General features: G+C 41.1%; 1 protein-coding gene and 1 non-coding gene across 2 annotated transcripts; both read left to right on the top strand.

Annotated features, from left to right (window-relative positions):
* Positions 1-1711: 1711 nt before the first annotated feature.
* Positions 1712-16305, top strand: Tomm20 (translocase of outer mitochondrial membrane 20). Its single transcript, XM_027948026.2, has 5 exons — positions 1712-1915; positions 5900-5946; positions 7596-7677; positions 11515-11657; positions 13413-16305. Exons 1-5 carry the CDS (start codon positions 1795-1797, stop codon positions 13455-13457), a joined length of 438 nt encoding a protein of 145 aa, XP_027803827.1. The 5' UTR covers positions 1712-1794; the 3' UTR covers positions 13458-16305.
* On the top strand, positions 2073-2205 carry LOC114102585 (small nucleolar RNA SNORA14). The gene has a single exon (XR_003584537.2). It is a non-coding gene; the product is annotated as a small nucleolar RNA SNORA14 (small nucleolar RNA).
* Positions 16306-21304: the final 4999 nt, after the last annotated feature.

The raw sequence follows: 21304 nt of genomic DNA, 5'->3' as shown, positions 1-21304 counted from the left end.
TTTGTTGTTGTGTGGTTGTTTTTTGGTACTGAGCCACGTCCCCAGCCCTTTTTTGTATTTTATTAGGGTTTCACTGAGTAACTTAGTGCCTTGCTAAGTTGCTGAGACTGGGATCCTCCTGCCTCAGTTCCTGAGCTGCTGGGATTAAAGGCATGCACCACCTTGCCTGGCTTCAGTGGGTTTTTGATCTAGCTCATCAACTCTGACCTTCAGCAATTTCTGTACCTAAATATTTTGATTGGATGGAGATCAGTGGTCTCGTGTTTTTGTGACTAAAATTATCTTTAATTTTACATAGTGACCAGTATAAACATGAGTATATTTAACTGACATGATAATTTTTTTATTCTATTTAAAAATACTGGTTATGATAATTTCACAAGAGTCCACCTGAACCTTGTTAAGGTGACTTCCAGCCTGAAAACATTTCTAAAGTGTAAATGTACATGTTTTTCATTAGAGTTTTGCTTTTGTATTAACGTGTTGCCTGGTATATTGTATATCTCACAGTAGCTCTCTCAACACTAACATTGCATTTACTCCACACAAGACTGAGGGGGAGAGTAGTACCTGTTTGTGTTTATTCAGGAGTCATATGTGACCACATAATCTTATTTTCAGGAGGCCTCTCATTGTCAGCTGTGTGGCCTTTTACAAGTCTGATTTCTCTTTTCCTTGGAAGGGGGGGTGCTGGGGATTGAACCCAAGGCATTGTGCATGCTAAACTAGCTCTCTACCAATGAGAATCCCTCAGACTCCGCAAGTTTTTTGTTCCACAGGGCTGAGGCTCAGGACATAACCTCCTTCAGTAATTGAGGTTTGCTGTCAGCTTTAGGGAATGAGAACGAAAATGTGTGTATGCGGGATATAACAAAAATTGTGTTTTGTGGGTCTCTTGTGTGCAATCCCGAGTCAAATCATTCACTCCACCTCCACACCCTCTTGCCCCACCCCATTCGGAGCAGATGCACATGTTCGCCAGGTCTGACTTCCAGTCTTGGGGGGCTCAGGTTCCTCAGCACTTAACGCAGGCCTTTCCTAGATGACGTTGGGTCCTGTGAGTGCAGGTCTCCATGGTGGCTCGGCCTGGCTCACAGGGTGCAGGGACAGTCCTCTATAGACTGCTATGCCTCAGACCGGCCAGGAGCCTGGGGACCTCGCACGTAGTGTTACCTATTATCTTCTCTGGTCCAATGCACTGAAAGGGCTGTAAAATCAGATTGCAAACCTGGGCGCAAATCAGAGCCGGCCATTGGAGAGGCGCATGTTCCATGCATGTTCTACGGAGTTGCCCTATTTTATTTTCTAGTTCTAGATGGACACAATAACTTTATTTTATTTTTATATGGCGCTGAGGATTGAACCCAGTGCCTCAAGCATGCTAGGTGAGCACTCCACCACTGAGCCACAACCCCAGCCCGCAACATCCTTTTTTAAGTGAATTACTGTGTCCAACTCGATCAGGACCGGACTTGCAAGGAAAGTGCACGTCACAGGCCGCCGGAATCAACTGCAAGACGAAGCTCAGTAGGCTTGGTAAAAGAAATAAACAAAGGCCTTCTACCTTTGTTCTTGCCGGCGAACATCCCTAGCGCCCGACGCTCCGCCGCACTCGCTTGGGTCGCAGGCTGTGCGTGCGTGCGTGCGTGTTGGCGCACTCCGCCGCGCAGGCACCAACGCGAGCGCCCCGGGGTCCTCGGAGCCGGAAGCGCCTGTTCCTCCTTCCGGCGTCCAGAGCGACGGGCGGCGAGGCTCGTTCGAGTGTTCGCGGCGGGTTCGCCGCACTGAGGGAAGATGGTGGGCCGGAACAGCGCCATCGCCGCCGGCGTGTGTGGGGCCCTCTTCATCGGCTACTGCATCTACTTCGACCGCAAAAGACGGAGCGACCCCAACTTCAAGAACAGGCTTCGGGAACGTGAGTGGGACCGCGCGGCGCCCCTCCATCTTGGCGGCGGGCGCGGCCTCTTCTTGGGCCACGCACCGTTCTAAGCCTCCGTCCTTAATCCGAAGGTCGAGCCTCCTTACTAGACGGAGTTCAGCCTGGGCCGGAACCCGCATGCCCACTGCGGCCGTTGCATTCTTAAACCCTCTTGGCGGCTTCGCCGAGTGCTTCCAAGATATGAGTGAATGCTAGAGAAATTGCGGGGGAGTCCAAAGGGCTGCGCCTCTCTCGTGGTTCAGCCTCATTTCATACCTGCGACATCTTTTAAGAGCCGCTTCCCGAGGGAAATCATGTCCCCAGAAACGTTCTTAGGCCGCCTTGCGTTTCGGGGGGACCTTTGTTCGCAGCAATAGAAAAGCAATTTGTTTTAATAAGAAATATTTTTGTAATCTGCCCAGGTGGCTCAACCATGTGGGTTGTTAAGGCCGCGGTCGCACAAGAAGTGGCCGCTCTGCTTGGTACTGAGTGTTTAATTCGGTGGTACCATATCGCCGCACGTGGTCCGTAGCCGCACGCGGCTCTTGACCCGCGTTCTGGAGCGCGCTGGTCATAGGCCCGCGGTGCAGCACGGTCTGGCTCCAGGCGTTAGCGAGGAGTGAAACCGTGGATTTGGTTCATTTACCGCTAGGTAGTCTCACGGAAAGAGCGCTGTTCTGGGCTCAGACACTGGGTTTCCACGCCCGGGTTGGTCACTGATGAGCCGCGTGATCTTGGGCTTTCTGCATCTTAATTTCCTTAGCTGTAAAATCAGGTAATGCGGCTTGCCTCTTGTTGGTTTGGGGGAAAATAAAGTGTGAAGTGCTCACCACGATTTATGATGTAAATGCCGACCGTTAAGGATGACTGTTGGAATACAAATCTATGGTTTCAAAAATGTATTGGGGGTGGGGATGCAGGTGCAGAGCTCCATAAAAGTAGATTAATTATACCTTTGGAAGATTTGAAGATCTGTTTCTTCCTCCCCTAAGTACTGAGGTTGGTAGGGAAGCCCTCTACTACTGACCTATACCCCCAACCCTTTTTATTTTGAGGCAGGGTCTAAGTTGCCTAGGCTGGCCTCCAACTTGCCATTACAGACAAGTGCCACCATACCAGGCAAGAAAACTGGTTTTTGGTTAAAGAAATAATAAGAAGTATCATTTTAGCCGAATTGAGACAGTTATTCTCAGAGTGCCTTTTCCATCACTTTCAGTTCAAATTTTTTTCTAGCTTTAGCCGTGATGTGATCATTTTAAGTGGATTACTAGCTCCAGCAGTAACAACTTCAAGCTTTTTTGTAAATGATGTGATTAAAGTATAGAGTTTAGACACAGTAATTGGTGAATGCTAGAGATTTTAATTGATTTTTTTTTTTTTGCTAACAAGTAAACATCTTTAATTCGTGGTAATTTTGCAGTTTGTTTAAAGTTGTATGGTTGATACTAAGATTTGGGGTATTTTGTGTTTGTGGAATGAAGTTCATTTCAGTTCTTTTAAATTTGAATTTCTCTAGTCTAATTTCCAATAGAATACTTCGAATATTTATATTTGCAATGAATAGTTCTTCAAATCAGTCATTTAGATTTTTTTTTTTTAATAGAGGCACTTGTCTAGCATGTGTGAGGCCCTGGTTCCATCCTCAACACCACATAAAGGTTTGGGGGTAGTTTGGGATTCTGATTTGTTGATACTTTTTGTTTTCTGTTACCAAATTATCAGTATGCTGTGTGTGCATGCTAAGGATCGAACCCCAGGGTTTTGTGTAAACTGGGCCCATGTTTTACCGAAGTTTTATACCTACAACCCCTTTCAATACTCTTAAAGCATAATTTTTTTTATCAATCTGAGTAATCATAAGTGAAATTTAATCTCCAAATTACAGTGCCAATTGTGTACATGCTGTGTAAAGGGTTTTGCTAAATTGCCAAGACTGGTCTCCAAATTGTACCCCATCTCAAAAAATAAAAAGGGAAAGTAACTTTGTGTTACAACCTCTGGTTATACATGCTGTGTAAAATGATACATCATTAGAACTTCTTTAAGCTAGCTTTAAAAATGATTTGTGACTATTGTAAGTAAGCTTATATTTTGTGGATATTTTTGAAAGTACACATCCCTGTTTTAACTGAGGTCTCAAATTTTTTGAGATGAATATCAGCAAATACTGAGTCAAGGCCTAGTTTTGCAGATTGAATGTGTAAGTCCTTTTGGCTTTTTTTGTTTGTTTTACGTGAACACAATGTCTTTATTTTAAACTTTGCTGATGTGTCATTCACACTATGCAGTGACACCATATACTCCTCCTCACTCTGTTGATCACAAATGGAAACAAATTTCATTCTACTGGGTTTCATTGTCAAATTTTGTCGTTTTCCCCAAATTCTGTTGTAGTGAATTTTTCACTGTTAATTCCACAAACTTCTTTTGTTCATTTCTGAAAAGCCTTTTTTTTTTTTTTTTTACAGGTATGTCTTTACTGCTTTATGCTGTTGAGTAGAGAGGCAAAATAGAATCATGTTTGAGGACATGTGCTCTGAAGTTCAGCTTGATTGCTTACTAGTGACCTTGGAAAATTTTCTCATTTGTATTTAGACCAGGCATGTTGGTGTACAGTGATCCTGGAATCTGAGGCAGGAAGATTGCAAGTTGGAGACCAGCCTTAGCAATTTAGTAAAACCCTTAGTAATTCAGCAAGACCCCATATCAAAAAATGAAAAAGGGCTGGGAATGTATCTCTGTGGTATAGCACTTCTGGGTTCAATCCCCAGTACCTACAGTCTTCTAGTCTTACTGCTCCCCTTCCAGTGCAGGGCCAATCTGTACATGTCTACCTGTTAGGTAGTCTTTTCTGTTATCATTGGTTGTTTTCTGCCTGAAGAGGGCCAAAACCCTTAAGCAGATAAAGGGTAGAATTATGTTCTGTGTTTGTTTTTCACACTTAGTCATGCAGTGATGAACACTTTAGTAAAGGTAGTATATAAGAAAAATTGGTAGTCTTTATGTAAAGTCAACTTATATTTTTGTGTTGAAATGGTTAGAATTGGTTTTTTTTTGAGAGAGAGAGAGAATTATTTATTATTTATTTTTTAGTTTTCGGCGGACACAACATCTTTGTTTGTATGTGGTGCTGAGGATCGAACCCGGGCCGCACGCCTGCCAGGCAAGCGCGCTACCACTTGAGCCACATCCCCAGCCCCAGAATTGTTTTTTAATTCGCCTTAAAGTGGCAGCACTTTGTGTATTATGAGGGACTAGAGTTGGCAAGGGATACTGGTATGATTAAATCTACTTTGTTTGTAGGGATAGAATCAGAAAAGAGTGTACTCACAGAGTAGTCCATTGTAAATTAACCATGTCTAGATTTATGCAAACAGGATACTTCTTCAGGCATTTACTGACACTAAGTATTCAGGGGATGTTGCTTGTTTTATGGCTTTTGTTTCTCTATTCCTATAAGGTTAGATAGGCTTTGTTGTTGGAGAGTTAAGAGATTTACTTTCCCTAAGTTTCTCTAGCTAATAAGCAGTATTAGTTATGCCACATGATTATTGGCCCTGTCATAGTGGTTTTTAATAGTTATTACTTTTCCAGGTATTTAATAGTATAATTCAAATTAGACAATCTAGACAGAGGCCTTTATTCTCCTTAACTAGGTAGCAGTACTTAATTTAAGATTTCAGTAGTATAAGAACCTGTTGCCTAATTCTTGCTTCTGTTCCATGTTAGCTCTGTTGAGATTCAGCTGTTAGAGCAGTCTTCATCCTCTGAATTGTTTGGCTTGATAACCTAGAGGAAGAAGGCTTACTGACCAGAACTATTTATGTGTCCCTGACAGATCACAAGGAGTCCAGGGAAGCTGAGATTTTAACGTCACCCATGTTTTGCAAATAGTATTAATGACTGCCACCACAATCAGACTTACTTTGATTCTCATTTTGATAATGGCAAATGAAAATATGTACATAACATTTCTTGTAGGAAGAAAGAAACAGAAGCTTGCCAAGGAGAGAGCTGGGCTTTCCAAGGTAATACTCAAGTCTGATTTTTGTTTAGATTATGTTATGTATTTTATTCTTTTTTATTAGTATTGTTTAGTTGTCAATGGACCTTTACTTATTATTAGTTAATATCCTGTTAAATCTAATAAATTATTTATTTATATGTGGTTCTGAGAATTGAACCTGGTGCCTCACACATGCTAGGCAAGTGCTCTACCACTGAGCCACAGCCCCAGACCCATGCATTTTATTTTTTATTGAAATATTATCTAAAAATCTGCTTCTGGTTTTGAGAAAGCTAGTTGATGTTGGACATTTATTTTCTGTTTTAAATGTAGTTTGTGAATGGGTGAATAACTTAGTTTAACTGTAGGTCATCTAGTTCTCTGTTGGCAGTAACAGCATGTAGCTGCTAAACAAGGGAGTAGTTTGAGGCAATCAGATGATAGTCTCCAAAAGATATTTTCACCAGAAGGTTAAAAGTATTAGCTGGGGTTGTGTGGCTCAGTGGTACAGTGCTTGTCTAGCATGTGTGAGGCCCTGGTTCGATCCTCAACACCACATAAAAGAAAGGATAGATAGATGGATAAATAGGTAGGTAGGTAAGTAAATAAATAAATGTCTTTTTTTTAAAGGGGGGGATTAAAGTGTTCTCAGCTGCTTCAAAATGATAAAACATAGAAACTGTTGATTTTAATTCCCTTGTTCCAAGTTCCTTTAAAAGAACCATGTTATTCATATCCAAAATTATTCAAGATTATTCACACTGATCCAGAATCCCAGTGCCCTGACTAGTTTTAACCTTGTTGTATGTAAATCTGTTATTTTTTATGTTCAAATCTATGATTATTTTTACTGACTACATAGGTTTATCTACATGTCCACATTACCTTTCTGACACATGTGATATGTTCATTGTGTGGATATAAGAGAATAAACATATGGGGTTCTGTTTTGGGTCTTGGTTTATGTGTGTTGTTGGGGATGAAATCTGGTCTTTACCCATGTCAAGTAGTGGCTCTTCCACTGAGCTACTTCCCCAGTCCCATTAATGTGTTTTTAGATGCTGGAATATAATCAAATATTTACTGTATGCTTGGAAAGTCAATACCTCCGTTTTCTGAAATATTTTTTTATATCTAGTGGAATTGTCTATTATAGTCATTTAATGTGGTAATGTATAATCTATGAAATGAAAACAGAAATTCAAACTTATTTTAAAAGCTGCTTATAGTTGTTTGTAACCGCAAAAAAAAAAAGACTAGCTCGGCATAAAGAGCAAAGTATATAGATGGTGTAGGTATTTGTACCCTTCATTTTTTATGTTTGATTCAAAGCTTTCCTTTTTATTTCTTCCTGAGGTATTGGGGTTTGAGCTCAGGGTCAGGTTCTCACTGTAGTGTCCAAACTGGCTTGGAACTTGTGACCCTCTACTTCAGTGTCCTGAATAGCTGGGATTACAGGCATGCACCACCGTGAACTATATGATGTTGAGCATTTGTTCTGGTTAAGAACTAAGAACTATTCAGATACCAATTTGATCATTAAATGTTTTTCTTTCGTTTGTTGTTATTTAGGAGTTTTGGGGGAAGAAGTCTTTTTATTTTTCTGTGTATGGGTTATATCCTTGGGATTTAATTTTGGTATCACTTACTAAATATTCTGTTTCCAAACAGTTACCGGACCTTAAAGATGCTGAAGCTGTTCAGAAGTTCTTCCTTGAAGAAATACAACTCGGTGAAGAGCTGCTAGCTCAAGGTGATAGTCACTGAAGATGGAGGAACTAGACAGAAAGTCTTTACACCAGTGTAAACTTATAATGGAAAGGGGGTTTGCTTGTGTAGTTTGGCTGTTTTAGGAAAAAGGAATTCTAAACGTTTCAAGATGGGGTTTCAGGTCCTTAATAATGTGAGGATCATTTTATAAGATTGACTCCGGGAAGAAATATTCCTTGTGGGTTATCATTGTCCATCATGTATTTTAAGTTAGTTACTTGCTCCATCATTTTATATAGAGGATATAATAAGTAATCTTTACAGTGAGGTTATTTTTGAGCCTTTTAGAGTAAATAGCCACAGTGCAGTATAAATAATAACAGAAGGAAGGAAAGTTAGGAATGTATTTCTCTAATTTATATGTGACAGCAGAATGCAATATAATTCTTAGTATACATAGAGCTCAATTTTTCATATCTCTGGTTGTATATGAAGTATATTCACACCAATTCATCTCTTTATACATGTACTTTGGATAATAATGTCCATCACATTCCACCATAGTTGCTAATCCCATGCCCTCTCCCTTCCCCTCCCACCCAGGAATGTGTTTCTCAATTCTCCCATCTAATCTTGAGGTCTTTTCCAGTATATAAGGGAAGGAATGGCTAATCTTAGTCCTAGAGAAAGTTAATTTACCTTGAGGTCACATGGTAAATTCAAAACTCTTATTTCAGAACCAGTCAATAATCTGATCCAGAATTAAAGCTTTTCATTACCTTGTGCCCCATTTATTCTGTCAGTAGTATTTTGAGTTGGGCATGGTGGCACATGGTTATAATCCCAGCAACTCGGGAGATTGAGGAAGGAGGAGAGTCGCGGATTGTCTAACCACTGTATTCAGATTGACAACAAATTAGCAATGATTAAAAACAAGTGAATAGGGGGCTGGGGATGTGGCTCAAGCGGTAGCACACTTGTCGGGCATGCGTGCGGCCCGGGTTCGATCCTCAGCACCACATACAAACGAAGATGATGTGTCCGCCGAAAACTAAAAAAAATAAATAAATGTTAAAATTTAAAACAACAACAACAAAAAAAAAAACCAAGTGAATAGGGCCTGGGGCTGTAGCAAAAATAAAATAAAGGCATTCTGTCCTTCTACAAAAAAAAAAGATTAAACAAAAACAAGTGAGTAGGGGCTGAGGTTGTAACTCAGTGGTGGAGCGGTTGCAGTAAAATTTTTAAAAAGTGAGTAGGAAAACCTATCAAATGTTTTAAGTATGACTGTGAGATAGATGCCAGTCAAGAAATATTTCCAGGTCCCTTATGGACCATGTGCTTTAATTTCCCCAACAGCGAGAGAAAGAGGACCCAGGCATTGGTAAAAGGGAAAGAACATTCCCCTAACACAATACTTAATCTCAAATGGCACTGCTACTGTGGTCCTCTAATATTGGGTTTGATCTGTGCTGTGTAATAGATATATGGTGCTTTTGATGCTGTTGGAGTTGTAGATTTCACTTTTAATCTGGTTATCCAGTTAGCAAAAGTAGTAACAATATCCACTTTATACAGGAAGGAAGCTGAAGTTGACTTATAGACTTATGTTATATTATTTTGATTTATGTTGTATTGAAATATAACATTGACTTACTTATATGTCTTGAATACACCATTCAGCAATGTTGGATCCATAGAAAAGATTATTTCCAGGGCTGGTTCAGAAGAGATTTAAGGCCCTAAGGTTATCTATTCACAAGGAGGAACTGAGTGAATCAGCCTATCTTACCACCCACAACTGTACCAACCATTATATGGATCAGTGCACAAACCTGAGTTGGTTCTCTTGTGATGGGCATCATTTATAGCAGGTTAAGATGGTGGCTACATACAACCCAGCAACAATGGTCAGCATAATCGGAAGGTATCCTCAGTGCGTAGATGACACATCTATAATTTCCACATTAGCAGGAGAGAGAGAGCTGTTTCTGATCGTAGTTGAGAGGTTAACAGTGTCCTTGAAGAAACCCTTTATTTATATGCAGATACCATCAGATACCTCAGACTTGGACCTAAAGATTTCTCAGCTGCTCAGACTGTAGAATAAGAAACACCGTAATATACCAGATTCAGGACCAAATAAAGGAACATCACAGAGCTGGGGTTGTGGCTCAGTAGTAGAGCACTTGCTTAGCACATGTGAGGCACTGGGTTCGGTCCTCAGCACCACATAAAAATAAAAGTGCTGCATTCATCTACAACTATAATATTTCTTAAAGGAAGAACATCAAGAGTGACAGTGATGATACCCATGCTTGTACTTAGTTTATAGGGTTGTGCACATGGAGTCTGATGGTGGAACCTGAAACGTGCTTAGTCCCCTCAAGCTTGTGTGAGTGTATAATATGGTAGAAGAAGATTGGCCATTGTATGGAGTGTGGTTGGGGGGAGCGCCCCAGACTGGTAGAGACGGTCCAAAACAGTTATTACCTTTGTGTAAAGGCTCAAAATACGACTGTTTTTGTAGTACCCTTAATCTGTTTTATAGTACACCTTCTCATGTCATTGTCAACGTGGTTTAGAATAAATCTGAATTGGTTTAACGTTTGTGCTGTCCTTGGATTAAGGAGAAAGTTCAGAAACATTAGCAGGATTGTGGAGTAAAGGGGCCCCCTGGGCTTAATAACCTGAAGCAAATTCCTTGTAAAATGATTGATATAGTACATTAGTAAAGTAGTGATGTGAACTTGTTCATAAAAATCACTTGAGCCGCTTAACACCTATTCCTAATGGACTGCATGGTGGGTTGCATATAGGAGAGGAGTCCTGAATTTAGAGGACCTGAGTCTTTTCTAAGAGGTAGTCATGAGTATATTTGCCCTTTTCCTCAACATGAATGATGTGATACTAGATACTATGCAAACCTACTATTGCTCCAAAATCTAAGGTTGTTCACTGTGCAGACATTCTTCATCTGGAGCAAAGGCAATAAATGTCTCCATTGAGAAGTTAAGAAACATGAGCAATACCTGGAGAAATGAACCCCAACTATCTTTTTTCCCCCAAAGAATACAAAAGAGATCATTTTTTTTTTCCTGAAAGATAACTCTTAAATAATTTTCTTCATTGAAATTCCTATATAAAGTACTTAATTTGAAACAACTTTAATAAAGTCAAGGTATTGTTCAGAAAATTTGTTAACAGTTCTTTGGAGTTAAAACAATTAACTGAGAACAAGGACCACATGACAAGTACTTAGTATTTATTGAATGAAAATCTTCAAAAACAACCTTTGTTGAACTTTTTGAAAGTTATTTATAAATGTCTGTTGAAAGAAATTCACAGAGAAATGAAAATAAATTCTACCAAGAGATAATGAGATAATGGGGTTTTTTTTAACCTGCTGCTTGTCATGCTTTCATTGTGACCGTTTTTCCTAATATAGTATCATTTGAGATTTTTTTCTTTTTATGGGGTAACATTCAAATTGTCAAAAGGGTTGGTTTGAAGTGAAATTTGGTTTCCCTTTTCACTTAAGCCTCTAATCTTCTACTTCTCTCTTTAATGTTCCATTGTTAGCAATTTCTTATGTAATCTTTCAGAAGTATTTTAGAAATGTGAATAGTAATGTATTTGGATATTTCAATATTTAATTTCCCTGTTTTGTGTATTGTGCAGATTTCCACATTAGTACATATAATGTGACTCATTCTTTTTACTTCATAATATTCAGTTAATATGGATGCCCTATAGATTATTCCTAATTTTTTACTTGCACAGTGTTTTTGGTTAGCACCACTGAGAGACTGAGTGAAAAGTTGAATTTTTGACAAAAGCCCAAATTTAGGTTGCATATAATTTTGTGTAAATTTTGCAGGTGAATATGAGAAAGGTGTGGACCATCTGACAAACGCAATTGCTGTTTGTGGACAGCCACAGCAGTTGCTGCAAGTGTTACAGCAAACTCTTCCACCACCAGTGTTCCAGATGCTTCTGACTAAGCTCCCAACAATTAGTCAGGTAAAATTTGGGGTGTCATGAAATAAGAAGTGAGTGGGATCTGAGAATTGAATGTATAGGGATGTTTTTAAATGAGCCTAGCAAATGTCTAATACTTGTGATACCAGTGCTTGACATTGTCTTCCCTCAGGTGTAAACTTCAAATGTCCGTACCCTAGACCTGAGTCAAGAAATGTATTTCTTAGTGTTAGTCGTTTTAGGCCTTGGTATTTGAGTCCCCAAAGGCTACTCTTAGCTATTTTATAAAATTTGTTTTCTGCCTGCTCTTCTGGGACATCATGCCTTCTGTTAGGTGGCTTGGTTCTGGGCATAGAGGAGTATAGATTCCTGGCCTCTCTTGTCTAAACACTTTACCTCTGTTTCTGCTAAGATGGCTTTAAGTTTGGAGCTATTTGACTACATCTCCAGATTCCTATTCAAGTACAAAATGCCATTTATTTAAAAGGTTAATGTATAACTTAAGACTTCATTAAAACAAATTCTGTTCATTTTGAGTTCTTTCTAAGAAACCCAAATAAATCTACTTTTTGGCATAGCATGTCTGTCTGATCTATATGTTGACTTCCAAAGTCATTGTGATTAAAAATTGGTGATGATGGGTAGTTTTCACAGAATTTTACAGTTACTAACTGACCAATTTTTCAGACTGTCTTGTTGTTTGGTCCTAAGGATCAAACCTAGTGTGTGTTATATAAACATACTGCCACTGAGCCATGTCTCTAGCCCCTTCAGACTGGTTTTTACATTGGAAAAGGACTGAAAAACTAAGTCTCGAGGATTTGAAGAAAAGAATTGGAAAACCAAAAATCTGATCTAAATCTTTTAAACTTAAACTTAAACTAATGTAGTTCTATTATATCTGTATTAGATTTCTCTTTGATGTTATATATTGTTGAAGGGCAGGTGTCTTAGTCTACCTGCTGTTGCTATAACAAAATATGCAGTGTTGGATAATGTATAAAGAAGTTTGTTGGCTAACAGTTTTATTTGCTGGGAAAGTCAAACAGCACAGTTCCAGTGTTGACCAGGGCCCTCTGCCTTTGTCACAAGGTAGAGAAGCAGGAAGGGAGCCAACCATGTGCAGAAGGGGCATATGTGCCAGTGAAGAAGCAAGGAAGCCGGGAGGTGCCAGGTTAGTTCCTGTAACAGGAACTAACTGGGACTTGTGGAAACTCTAATCACTCTAGAGGGTGGTACCCCACTGACTTAAGTAGTACCACACCAGGGAACAAGTTTCCAACACACGAACCTATCCAAACTATAACAGCAGCATGACAGTACTTTGACCTGAGGGTAGTGTCTTTTGAAATGTCAGTTCAGGATGAAACCTAAATTCCCCTCTGTAGAAATGTCCTCCTCTACTCAGTTCAGCTGTCTAAATGTTATGTGGAAATGTTTGCAGAATGCTGTGTTCCTTCCTATAATAGCGGTGAGCCATAAATGGAAATGTTTGGAGCAGAAAATGATTGAAAGCACTAATCACTATTCTTAGGTTGTATGGGAGTGTAAACTAAAAATCCCTATTTGTTTACGGTACATGATTGCTAGTCCCATACTGTGCTACATTTGTTCGTGGTAATAATCATTTTCTTAGATGATAGCAATATATAAAGTGTTAAATGTTGAAATAAATATCAGAATAGATGAAATTCAGTACCATTTTTTATTTGAATACAAAGCATTTTATGTTGGACTTTGGGATCTGGATTAAAATGCTTATGACACTCAAAAATTGAATTTTTATTTTTCTTTCAGAGAATTGTGAGTGCTCAGAGCTTGGCTGAAGATGATGTGGAATGAGAAACAAACGTCAACATAATAAAATCTCAGATAAAAAATGTTAAAAATTGTTAACTTGGAAGATGAGCAGCTCTGGGGGAATAAGGGCAAATGCGTTTGTTATAGACTGTCCTACACTGAAGTCTACCAAAGTTATTGTTTGCTTTGTGTAGATCCATTCATTTGTTTTATTTATTTTTCCCAGTGAAAAGTGTATTTTGATAGAGCTTTTCATTTTATAAATACACTATAAATTACCAAAATATCACAGATTTTATGTATTCCTAAGACATGCAGTTAAAGTGTATGCATGGCATAGGTTTCTTGGGCTAAAAAACAGCCAGTTCTCAGTTTTAAAAGTTAGGCAAAAAAGTGTGAAGAGTGCACATTTTTTAAGCTAGTACATTTTACTATAAATCAGAAAATTGGATAGAAACTTTATTGCTTATGAAAATGAAGCATTAAATCTTTGAGAGATCATTTCATCTCTGAAACGTGAGGTGTGCTACTGTGCTGTGTTAACTTGACCTCCTCCCTGTGTATCAGTCCTAAAATCTTTTATTTAAATCAGTGGGCTTCTGTGTTCTGGGTATTATATCCTTATTTTAAGTATATGGGGTTGCAGGTGGCACCAGGAGTTAGATCTGTGTGCACCTGGTGTTGCCACATGAGCTTTGCCAGTACATGTCTGCTCACTTTCCTCATTCATAGAAGGAGAGACTGGTCTGCTGATCCCTCAAGGGTCCCTTTCAGTTTGCAATTCACCTGAGTGTATTTGTGCAGCCAGGCCTTGCATTTTTTTTTTAATATTCTGAATTCTGCATGCTTGCCTGAATTAGTATTTCTGAATTGATCTTTTCTAAATGGTATGACTGTCTTCGTTTTCACTGAGACTAAATAGTTTTGTCACTACTGTGTAAATTAATCTGAAACTTAACTTTTTAAGTAACTGGGATGATCTGCTTGTAAGATGATTCCTTTTTTGCTTTTATCTTCAGTGTACCTCCTTAATTCTTCAGCTTGATTGTCTTGTGCGGTAAATGAAGTGTGATCTTGTGACTAAAGATTTGGGAAGACTGGGGCTGGTGGGACCTTTTATTTTCAAATAGTGGCATATTATCTGAGTCACAGACTCCATTTCAGAACTGAGAATAAATAAAGATCCTTGGTACTTAATGGCATCTGTTTGTTTCAGGAGCATTTCTCCTAGGGGTTGCCTGTGTTTTGACAAATCTGTGGAGAGGCCCAGAAGACTACTGTGTAGCAGACTTCATTTTGGTTGCTTAGAGGCTTTTCTTACCTTTCATCTTGGGTTCATTGTATTTGTGAATATGGCTCTAGTTTCTGCCTCTGGTTAGCTGCATAGCCTTGGGCAGTTACCCTCACATATTTGAACTTGGATCTTGGTGTGGGGTTTTTTGTTTGTTTTTTGTTGTTGTTGTTGTTGCTGTAGTTTTTGTTCTGGGGATTGAACTCAAGGGCACTCAACCACTGAGCCACGTCCCCAGCCCTATTTTGTATTTTATTTAGAGACAGCTTCTCACTGAGTTGCATTGCTGAGGCTGGTTTTGAATTTGCGATCCTCCTGTCTCAGCCTCCTCAGCTGCTGGGATGTCAGGCCCTGTGATGTTTGCTTCCTCTTTCTGAGGTGCTTCCTGGGCCTGTGAACAGTGGTGCTTCCTGGTGATGACACAGTGTGCTTTTGTGGGGCAGTGGCCTATAATTATATGCTTGTTAGTGAGTTTTGCTGATGGGATCTCAAATACCAAACAGCATGGTGGCAGCTGCCCAGGGACTAACCACACAGCCAAGAAATAATCCTCTGATGCCCAGACATGGGCAGAGGGCCAGAGGGAAAATAGGTGGGGAATGGGAGTGGCAAAAGCTTGGCAGACAGAATGGGCCCAGAGAAATGAGGGCTTGCTGGGAGGATGGGGGCAGTTTAGGCTGACCACCTCAAGAAATGATGTGGTATCAGCTGTGTGTCCCTGGGCTCTCTGGAGATAATAGATTTCCCTACTGGAAAATAAGGCTGTTTTCTTATTTCAGTAATAGGCTTTTGTCTTTGAAATTAAGTACCACCTTTGAAAGCTTGCAGTGTTTGCTTAAAAATAAAAGCTGGGGCTGGGGTTGTAGCTCAGCGGTGGAGCGCTTGCCTAGCACATGCGAGGCCTTGGTTTCGATCCTCAGCGCCACATAAAAATAAACAAAGATATTGTGTCCAACCACAACTACAAAATTAAGTTTAAAAAAAAAATCAGCTGTCTTTCCCCCAGAATCATGACTGCTGAATGCTTAGTGATAGAACCAGCAAGTCCTGGATGCTGGCCAAATAATGTTCAGAAAGTCAGTGAAGAAATGCCATGCTTCAGTAAACTAGGTAACAGTTTGAATGCCTGTGAGTTCATCTGAAAGCTGTGGAAGCACAACTTGAGTATAAGAGCAGGTGACACACTTCTTTGGGCAAAAAGATGCATTGTTTGGTTCATTTTGTACTTAAAAAGAAGAAGCATTTAAAATCCAGGCAAGTCTGGTGGTAGCAGTGCTATCCTGGGAACAGATAACTAGAGCCGTTGGTTTGTAATGGGAAGTGTGTAAAGCCTATTGCATGGCTGGAGACCAGGAAATGCTTGATTCCGTTAACCTCAGTGAGTTTGTTATTTTTACCATCTTTCACTTTTATGACCTTTTTGAATCAACATATGAACCAGAGTGTTGATGAAATGCCTAAAAGGTGATGGGGAAATTGGTGGATCACGCAGATAACATACCAGATCCTGTTTTCTTGTAACATTTTTTTAAAAAAATGAAGTTTTGTTACTGTTTATGTTTCAGCTGTTCAAGTGAATATTAAAGGGCTTGGAGAAAAGTTTGACTTTGTGTGTATTTATAAAAGTGAATTCTGCAGAATTTGGTGGCTCTAAAGCAGAAAGCACACCTGCTTTTAGGATATTGAATTTCAGGAGCTGAGCTGAGCAGCTTCTCCTCCAGGAGAAAGCACGGTTACTTGTGATTCTGGGGTTTTGGTGTGGGGCTCATTTCAGGTTAAGAATCTCTGCCATAAATGTCACTAGATGAGGCAGGGGTTCAACCTCTCCATGTCAGCACTGGGAAGGTTTGTTAAAGCAGATTGCCAGATAGTTATGGGGCAGTGTATTAGTGTTTCTAGCAAGTTCTTGGGGTGGTGGTAATGCTGGTCTGGAAGTGACAGATGCAGGAGCTCAGTGGCGATGTGGAAAAGGTGAACAGGAAATCCCTCTTAGAGAATACTGACTGGGTTGATGTCAGACCCAGTACTTGAGTCCTCTGGAAACTGGCCAGCTGGTAGCAGAACGTGGTTTAGGACACTGACCTGAAGCAAAAGGACTATTAGTATCAGACTTCTTAAATCATGTACCAAGATAGGGTGGTCCACTAACTGCATCCGTCAGTTATGCAAAATTACAACATGTGAGCATTTTAGTTTTACTTTTCCAAAAAAAACTTTCCCGAAGAGGTTTCTAGGATGCATTAAATGCACTTTCTCTTGTAAAGGGCACACTGTTGTGTGAAAACATCTCCGTGAACACTGACAAGAGTGCCAGGTTTAGTAGCATGCAATTGTCCCAACTACTTGAAAGACTGAGGCAAGAGGATCATGTGAGCCTATGAGTTGAAGACCAGTCTGGGCAATGTGTTGAGGTCCCAAAGGAAAAACTGCATTGGGAGGGAGTGGAAGCAAGGAAGAAAAGTGGAGGCTAGAGGTTGTGGTCAGGTCGCAGCTTCTTAGGAAGGGGTGGGTAGTGGGTGGTGCTAGCACATTGAAGATTGAGGGAGTCTCCCTGCTGGCCTTTCCTTTACATAAGGAAGTAGACCAAACCGAGCAGCCTCTCTGGTTTGGTTTTGGTAGGGTGGACATCTTTGAAGTCCTGAAGTGAGACTCTTTTCCCACCGTAATAGACTGGTCCCTGGAGGTGGAGCAGTGTAAGGAGGACAGTGGGTGTTCTGGCAGCAATTCACTCTGCCTGTGGTGCCAGATCTCATTTCCTAAGGAGCCTTTCTAGCAGAAGTTCCCAGCACTTGCACTAGGTCCAGTGTAAATTAAGGCTCCACTGGGAAGTACAGGAACCAGCCTGGATCCGTTTAAGAAGTAATAACCCTTGTTAGCTCCTGGGAAAGAATAGATTCAGGTTGGATCTACTGGGGTCTCTGAACAAGGACATCTCCCTGGAGCAGCTGCAGGCTCGCAAGTGACAGCATGTTAACTGATACTTTTCACCACCCAGTAAGGCACTTAGCTGAAGAAGCCTGTCCAGGGGGTTGTACCTGGTAACCTACTTGATAGCAAGGACAGAAAGAGGAGACTTTCTTAATCTGAAAGAAAGGCATGAAAAAATAAGCAAATAAAACAAAGTGGCCTCCATATTGTTTGAGTTGTACAGGGGATGACTGCTTATTTCCGGGGGACACACAGCCTTCAGAGTTGAAAGCATAAAGCATTGACCTGTCATACCTGTAAATTTTATTTTTGTGTTTTGCCAGCAGTGGAACCCAGGCCTTCACCCATGCAAGGCAGATACGCCACCCCTGAGCTACACCCCAGCCCTCTCCTACCTTTTTTAAAAATATTTATTTTATAATGTTGCTGTTTGTGACACAGCTTTTCCCCCTCCCAAGTTGCTGAAGTGGTTGATGCTTTGGGAGGGTATGCTGTGACTTCAAAGCTCCTGCCACAGAGACCTGGGAAGCAGGACCAGAGGTGTTGGAAAGGCTGGGTTGGAGAGCAGATGTGTGTGGGAGGGGTTGGATAGATCTGGGCTTGAGTTCACTTGGCCTTTCCCTTTCCCAGCAGTCTTCTGCCTGGCTGTTACTGGCCTCGTCCTGTCAGTGACCTAGCCCTCCCATCCTGTTCCTACTGGCTCTCTCATCCCTTACACCTCTCGGCCTCCCTGCCACTATCTAGGGTTTTGTATCCAGTGTTGCTGCTGGCTCTTCCCCTACAGTCCACTCTTGCCTGCAGACTACCAGTGCCCTCCTCCCCTCCCCACAGGTCTGGTCCTACTATGGTAACTCATACCCCACCCCAACCCCGTGTGCCCCCTGCCCAGCTGCTACCCCATCTTTTGCCTCGGGGCTTTACCCATGATGCATCCTGGGCCATGATCCAGCCACTGGTCCCATGCCTGGGGTAAGCATTCCATGCCCTCAGTCATTGTACCATCTAGCTAAGAGTCTTCACACCATCTTCCCTCCCTGTGGGGGGGGGGGGGGGTTAGGTACTCCTTACTGGGAGAATGTAGAGCCCTGGGATATTCATAACCATGGTGTTTACCAAGATCTACTGTAATCTGGTGGCTTCCATATTTCCTACTAGATCTTTCTTGTAAACAGTCATGTATCTTACTGATTATTGGTCTCCCCAGCATAAAGCATTGGTAACTGGTCTAAATAATGAGTGGAAATCCACATGGGCAAAAATAGGTTGGGAATTTTTCACAGTGAAATGTGAAAGATAATGCGGATGACCCAAGGCAAGTGGAAAGAAAAAAGTAAGTTTTGTGAGTAGAAGGGAACAAACCTGTTTACCTTACTTCATAACTGATGGTCAACTCTCCTAGCTTAGTAGGATGCCAAAAAAAATAAAAACAAACTCAACAGCCATTGAAGTAGCATTTGTAGTTTGTTTGGTTTCTATTTTAATAAAAAAAGTATAATTTACTCTAGGCCACTGTTTCCATGGAAACCTGCCAAATGGAGGAAAGAGTTAAGTGCAGTTCATCATGGAAAGCTCCCCTTCTGTGGACCAATCTCTGCTCTGCTCTCCCTGGTCCTGTCCTCAGGAAGTTTGTGGCTTCCCTTGACTGAAGGAGCTGGAGACAGTAGTCCAGAGAGCTACCTCCTGTTCACTATGGAGACTCAGTTTAACCTGCTGGTTCTTAAAGTCATTTTTACATTGAGAGAAATTCTAGCTAAAGGAACCCTGCCTCCATTAGATGCTGGCTGATAGAAGACTTGCCAGGCCTTCCCTTACGGTATTGCATTGGACATCCGGTAAGTTCTGTTTAAATGCTGCCCACCAGAACAGTACAGGACAGACTGTAGTCTAATAATAGCTCCCGTGCTTGGAATTCTGGCTCTGGCTTTCTAACCTTGGGTGACTAATTACTTGGGTACTTAATTACTTAGAAATATTGTCTGAACTTTGGTTCCACAAAAAGTAAAACACAGTCATTTGCTTAGTTGCTTCTTCCCTATTAGACTGTGAGTTTCTTGACAAGAACTCGCTCTTTTCTTTGTATCCTGAGATTCTGCTCTGATGTGTCAACAGGCAGATGTAAATATGTGTTGAGTGGACACAGGTGGGCCGGTGGCCTGAATTAAAATATTCTAAGACATGAGATAATTAGAGATGACTTTCCTTTCTAGGCTAGGCCACATACTGATTTTTCTTTTTCTTTTTTTTCTTTCTTTTTTTTTTTTTTTGTATTGAGGAAGGAACCCAGGGATGCTTAACCACTAAGTCACATTCCAGCTTTAAAATATATATATATATATATTTAGAGAGTTTACATTCTTTTTGCCATATGTAACTTCTGCAAAAGGCCACATAGGTAACTGGTGCAATTGCATAAGAAAACTAGTGTGAATTCCATGCAAAAGAATAAAGCATTCCTTGTGAAGCCTCTGGTGAGGGGATTAATTAACTGTTGGGTACCTGGGGAGATTGGAGTGGGGGTTGGAAACAGAAAGTCCTCATCAAGTCCATTAGGCAGCTGTCAATTGCTCAGCTTGTTGACTGGATGTGCTGTAGTCCTCAGGCCACCTGGACAGCAGCACCCATCCTTAAAGATCCAAGATTCTGCTGTCTTCACGTTCACCATGCCTCGTAGGAAAGGCTCTGGATTGCTGCATTGGACAGAGATGCACATAAACACCTTCAAAGGCTGGGCCTCTTGTGTCACCCCGTCCATGGTGGCTTTGAGCTTGCAGGACTATTCTTCATTCCATGAGCTAGGCAAGCTGGACCTTTGATGCAGAGTGATCTGCCTAAGGCTCCAAGGGAGTTTCTGCTAGGAAGACACTCAAAACTCATATTCCTTTCCAGGGCTGAGATAGTGCTGTAACTTAAATATAAGCTGACAATTGTGTAATGTTTTTACAGCTCTATATGATTTTCCTTGAGTTCCCAAAGCTGCGATGAAGGAAGGTGGGATATTAATAAAGGACACCAAGGCACAGAGCCAGGAGGTGACTGGTTCGCAATCATCAAATAGGCAGCTAAAATGGGTCAAGCTCATCTAGGCTAGGCACACCACCCCAAGATGCTTTAAGGACAAGGTGATAAACATCATCTTCTGTGTGTGTGTGATAATCTGCATACATTCATTTAAATATAAAATTTTCTGGACCAAATTTATTCAACACAAAATAACCCCCTCTGACTCTGCTGAGGTGGCTGACAAACCTGCCTCAAAAGAATTCAGTGCCTGATGAGCCTGCTTTCTTGGTAGCACAGGGTACAGTTCCCGTCTGCAGGTGCTATCTTCTCCCCTGTGTGAGCTGCAGGCCACTCACCCTCAGGCTCAGGATGGCTGATGTGAGAGTGTGGTCCAGTCTCCAGAAGCAGGAGCAATGATCTCAAGAGACACTGGGGGCCCAAGTTGGCGGGGTAGACGTAGAAACCTCTCCAGGCCAACTCCCTGCATGTAATCTTAAGGCAGAGAGACGTGACATGAAGATCAGGCACACTCTTGTCCCTCTTGGAGAAGTTCATAAGGGGAAATCACGTTCTTCCTGGGCGTCAGCATCATGGCTGCTGGGGTTGAGGCTGGACAGACCGCATGTGTGTTTTAAGGCCTGTCGGCCAGCTCTGGGTAATCCCGAGACCA

Source organism: Marmota flaviventris, chromosome 12 (assembly GCF_047511675.1).
Source record: "Marmota flaviventris isolate mMarFla1 chromosome 12, mMarFla1.hap1, whole genome shotgun sequence".
In the NCBI taxonomy this organism is placed as follows: Eukaryota; Metazoa; Chordata; class Mammalia; order Rodentia; family Sciuridae; genus Marmota; species Marmota flaviventris.
The sequence above is the reverse complement of the archived record's forward strand: the minus strand, read 5'-3'. Positions and strand labels throughout refer to the sequence as shown.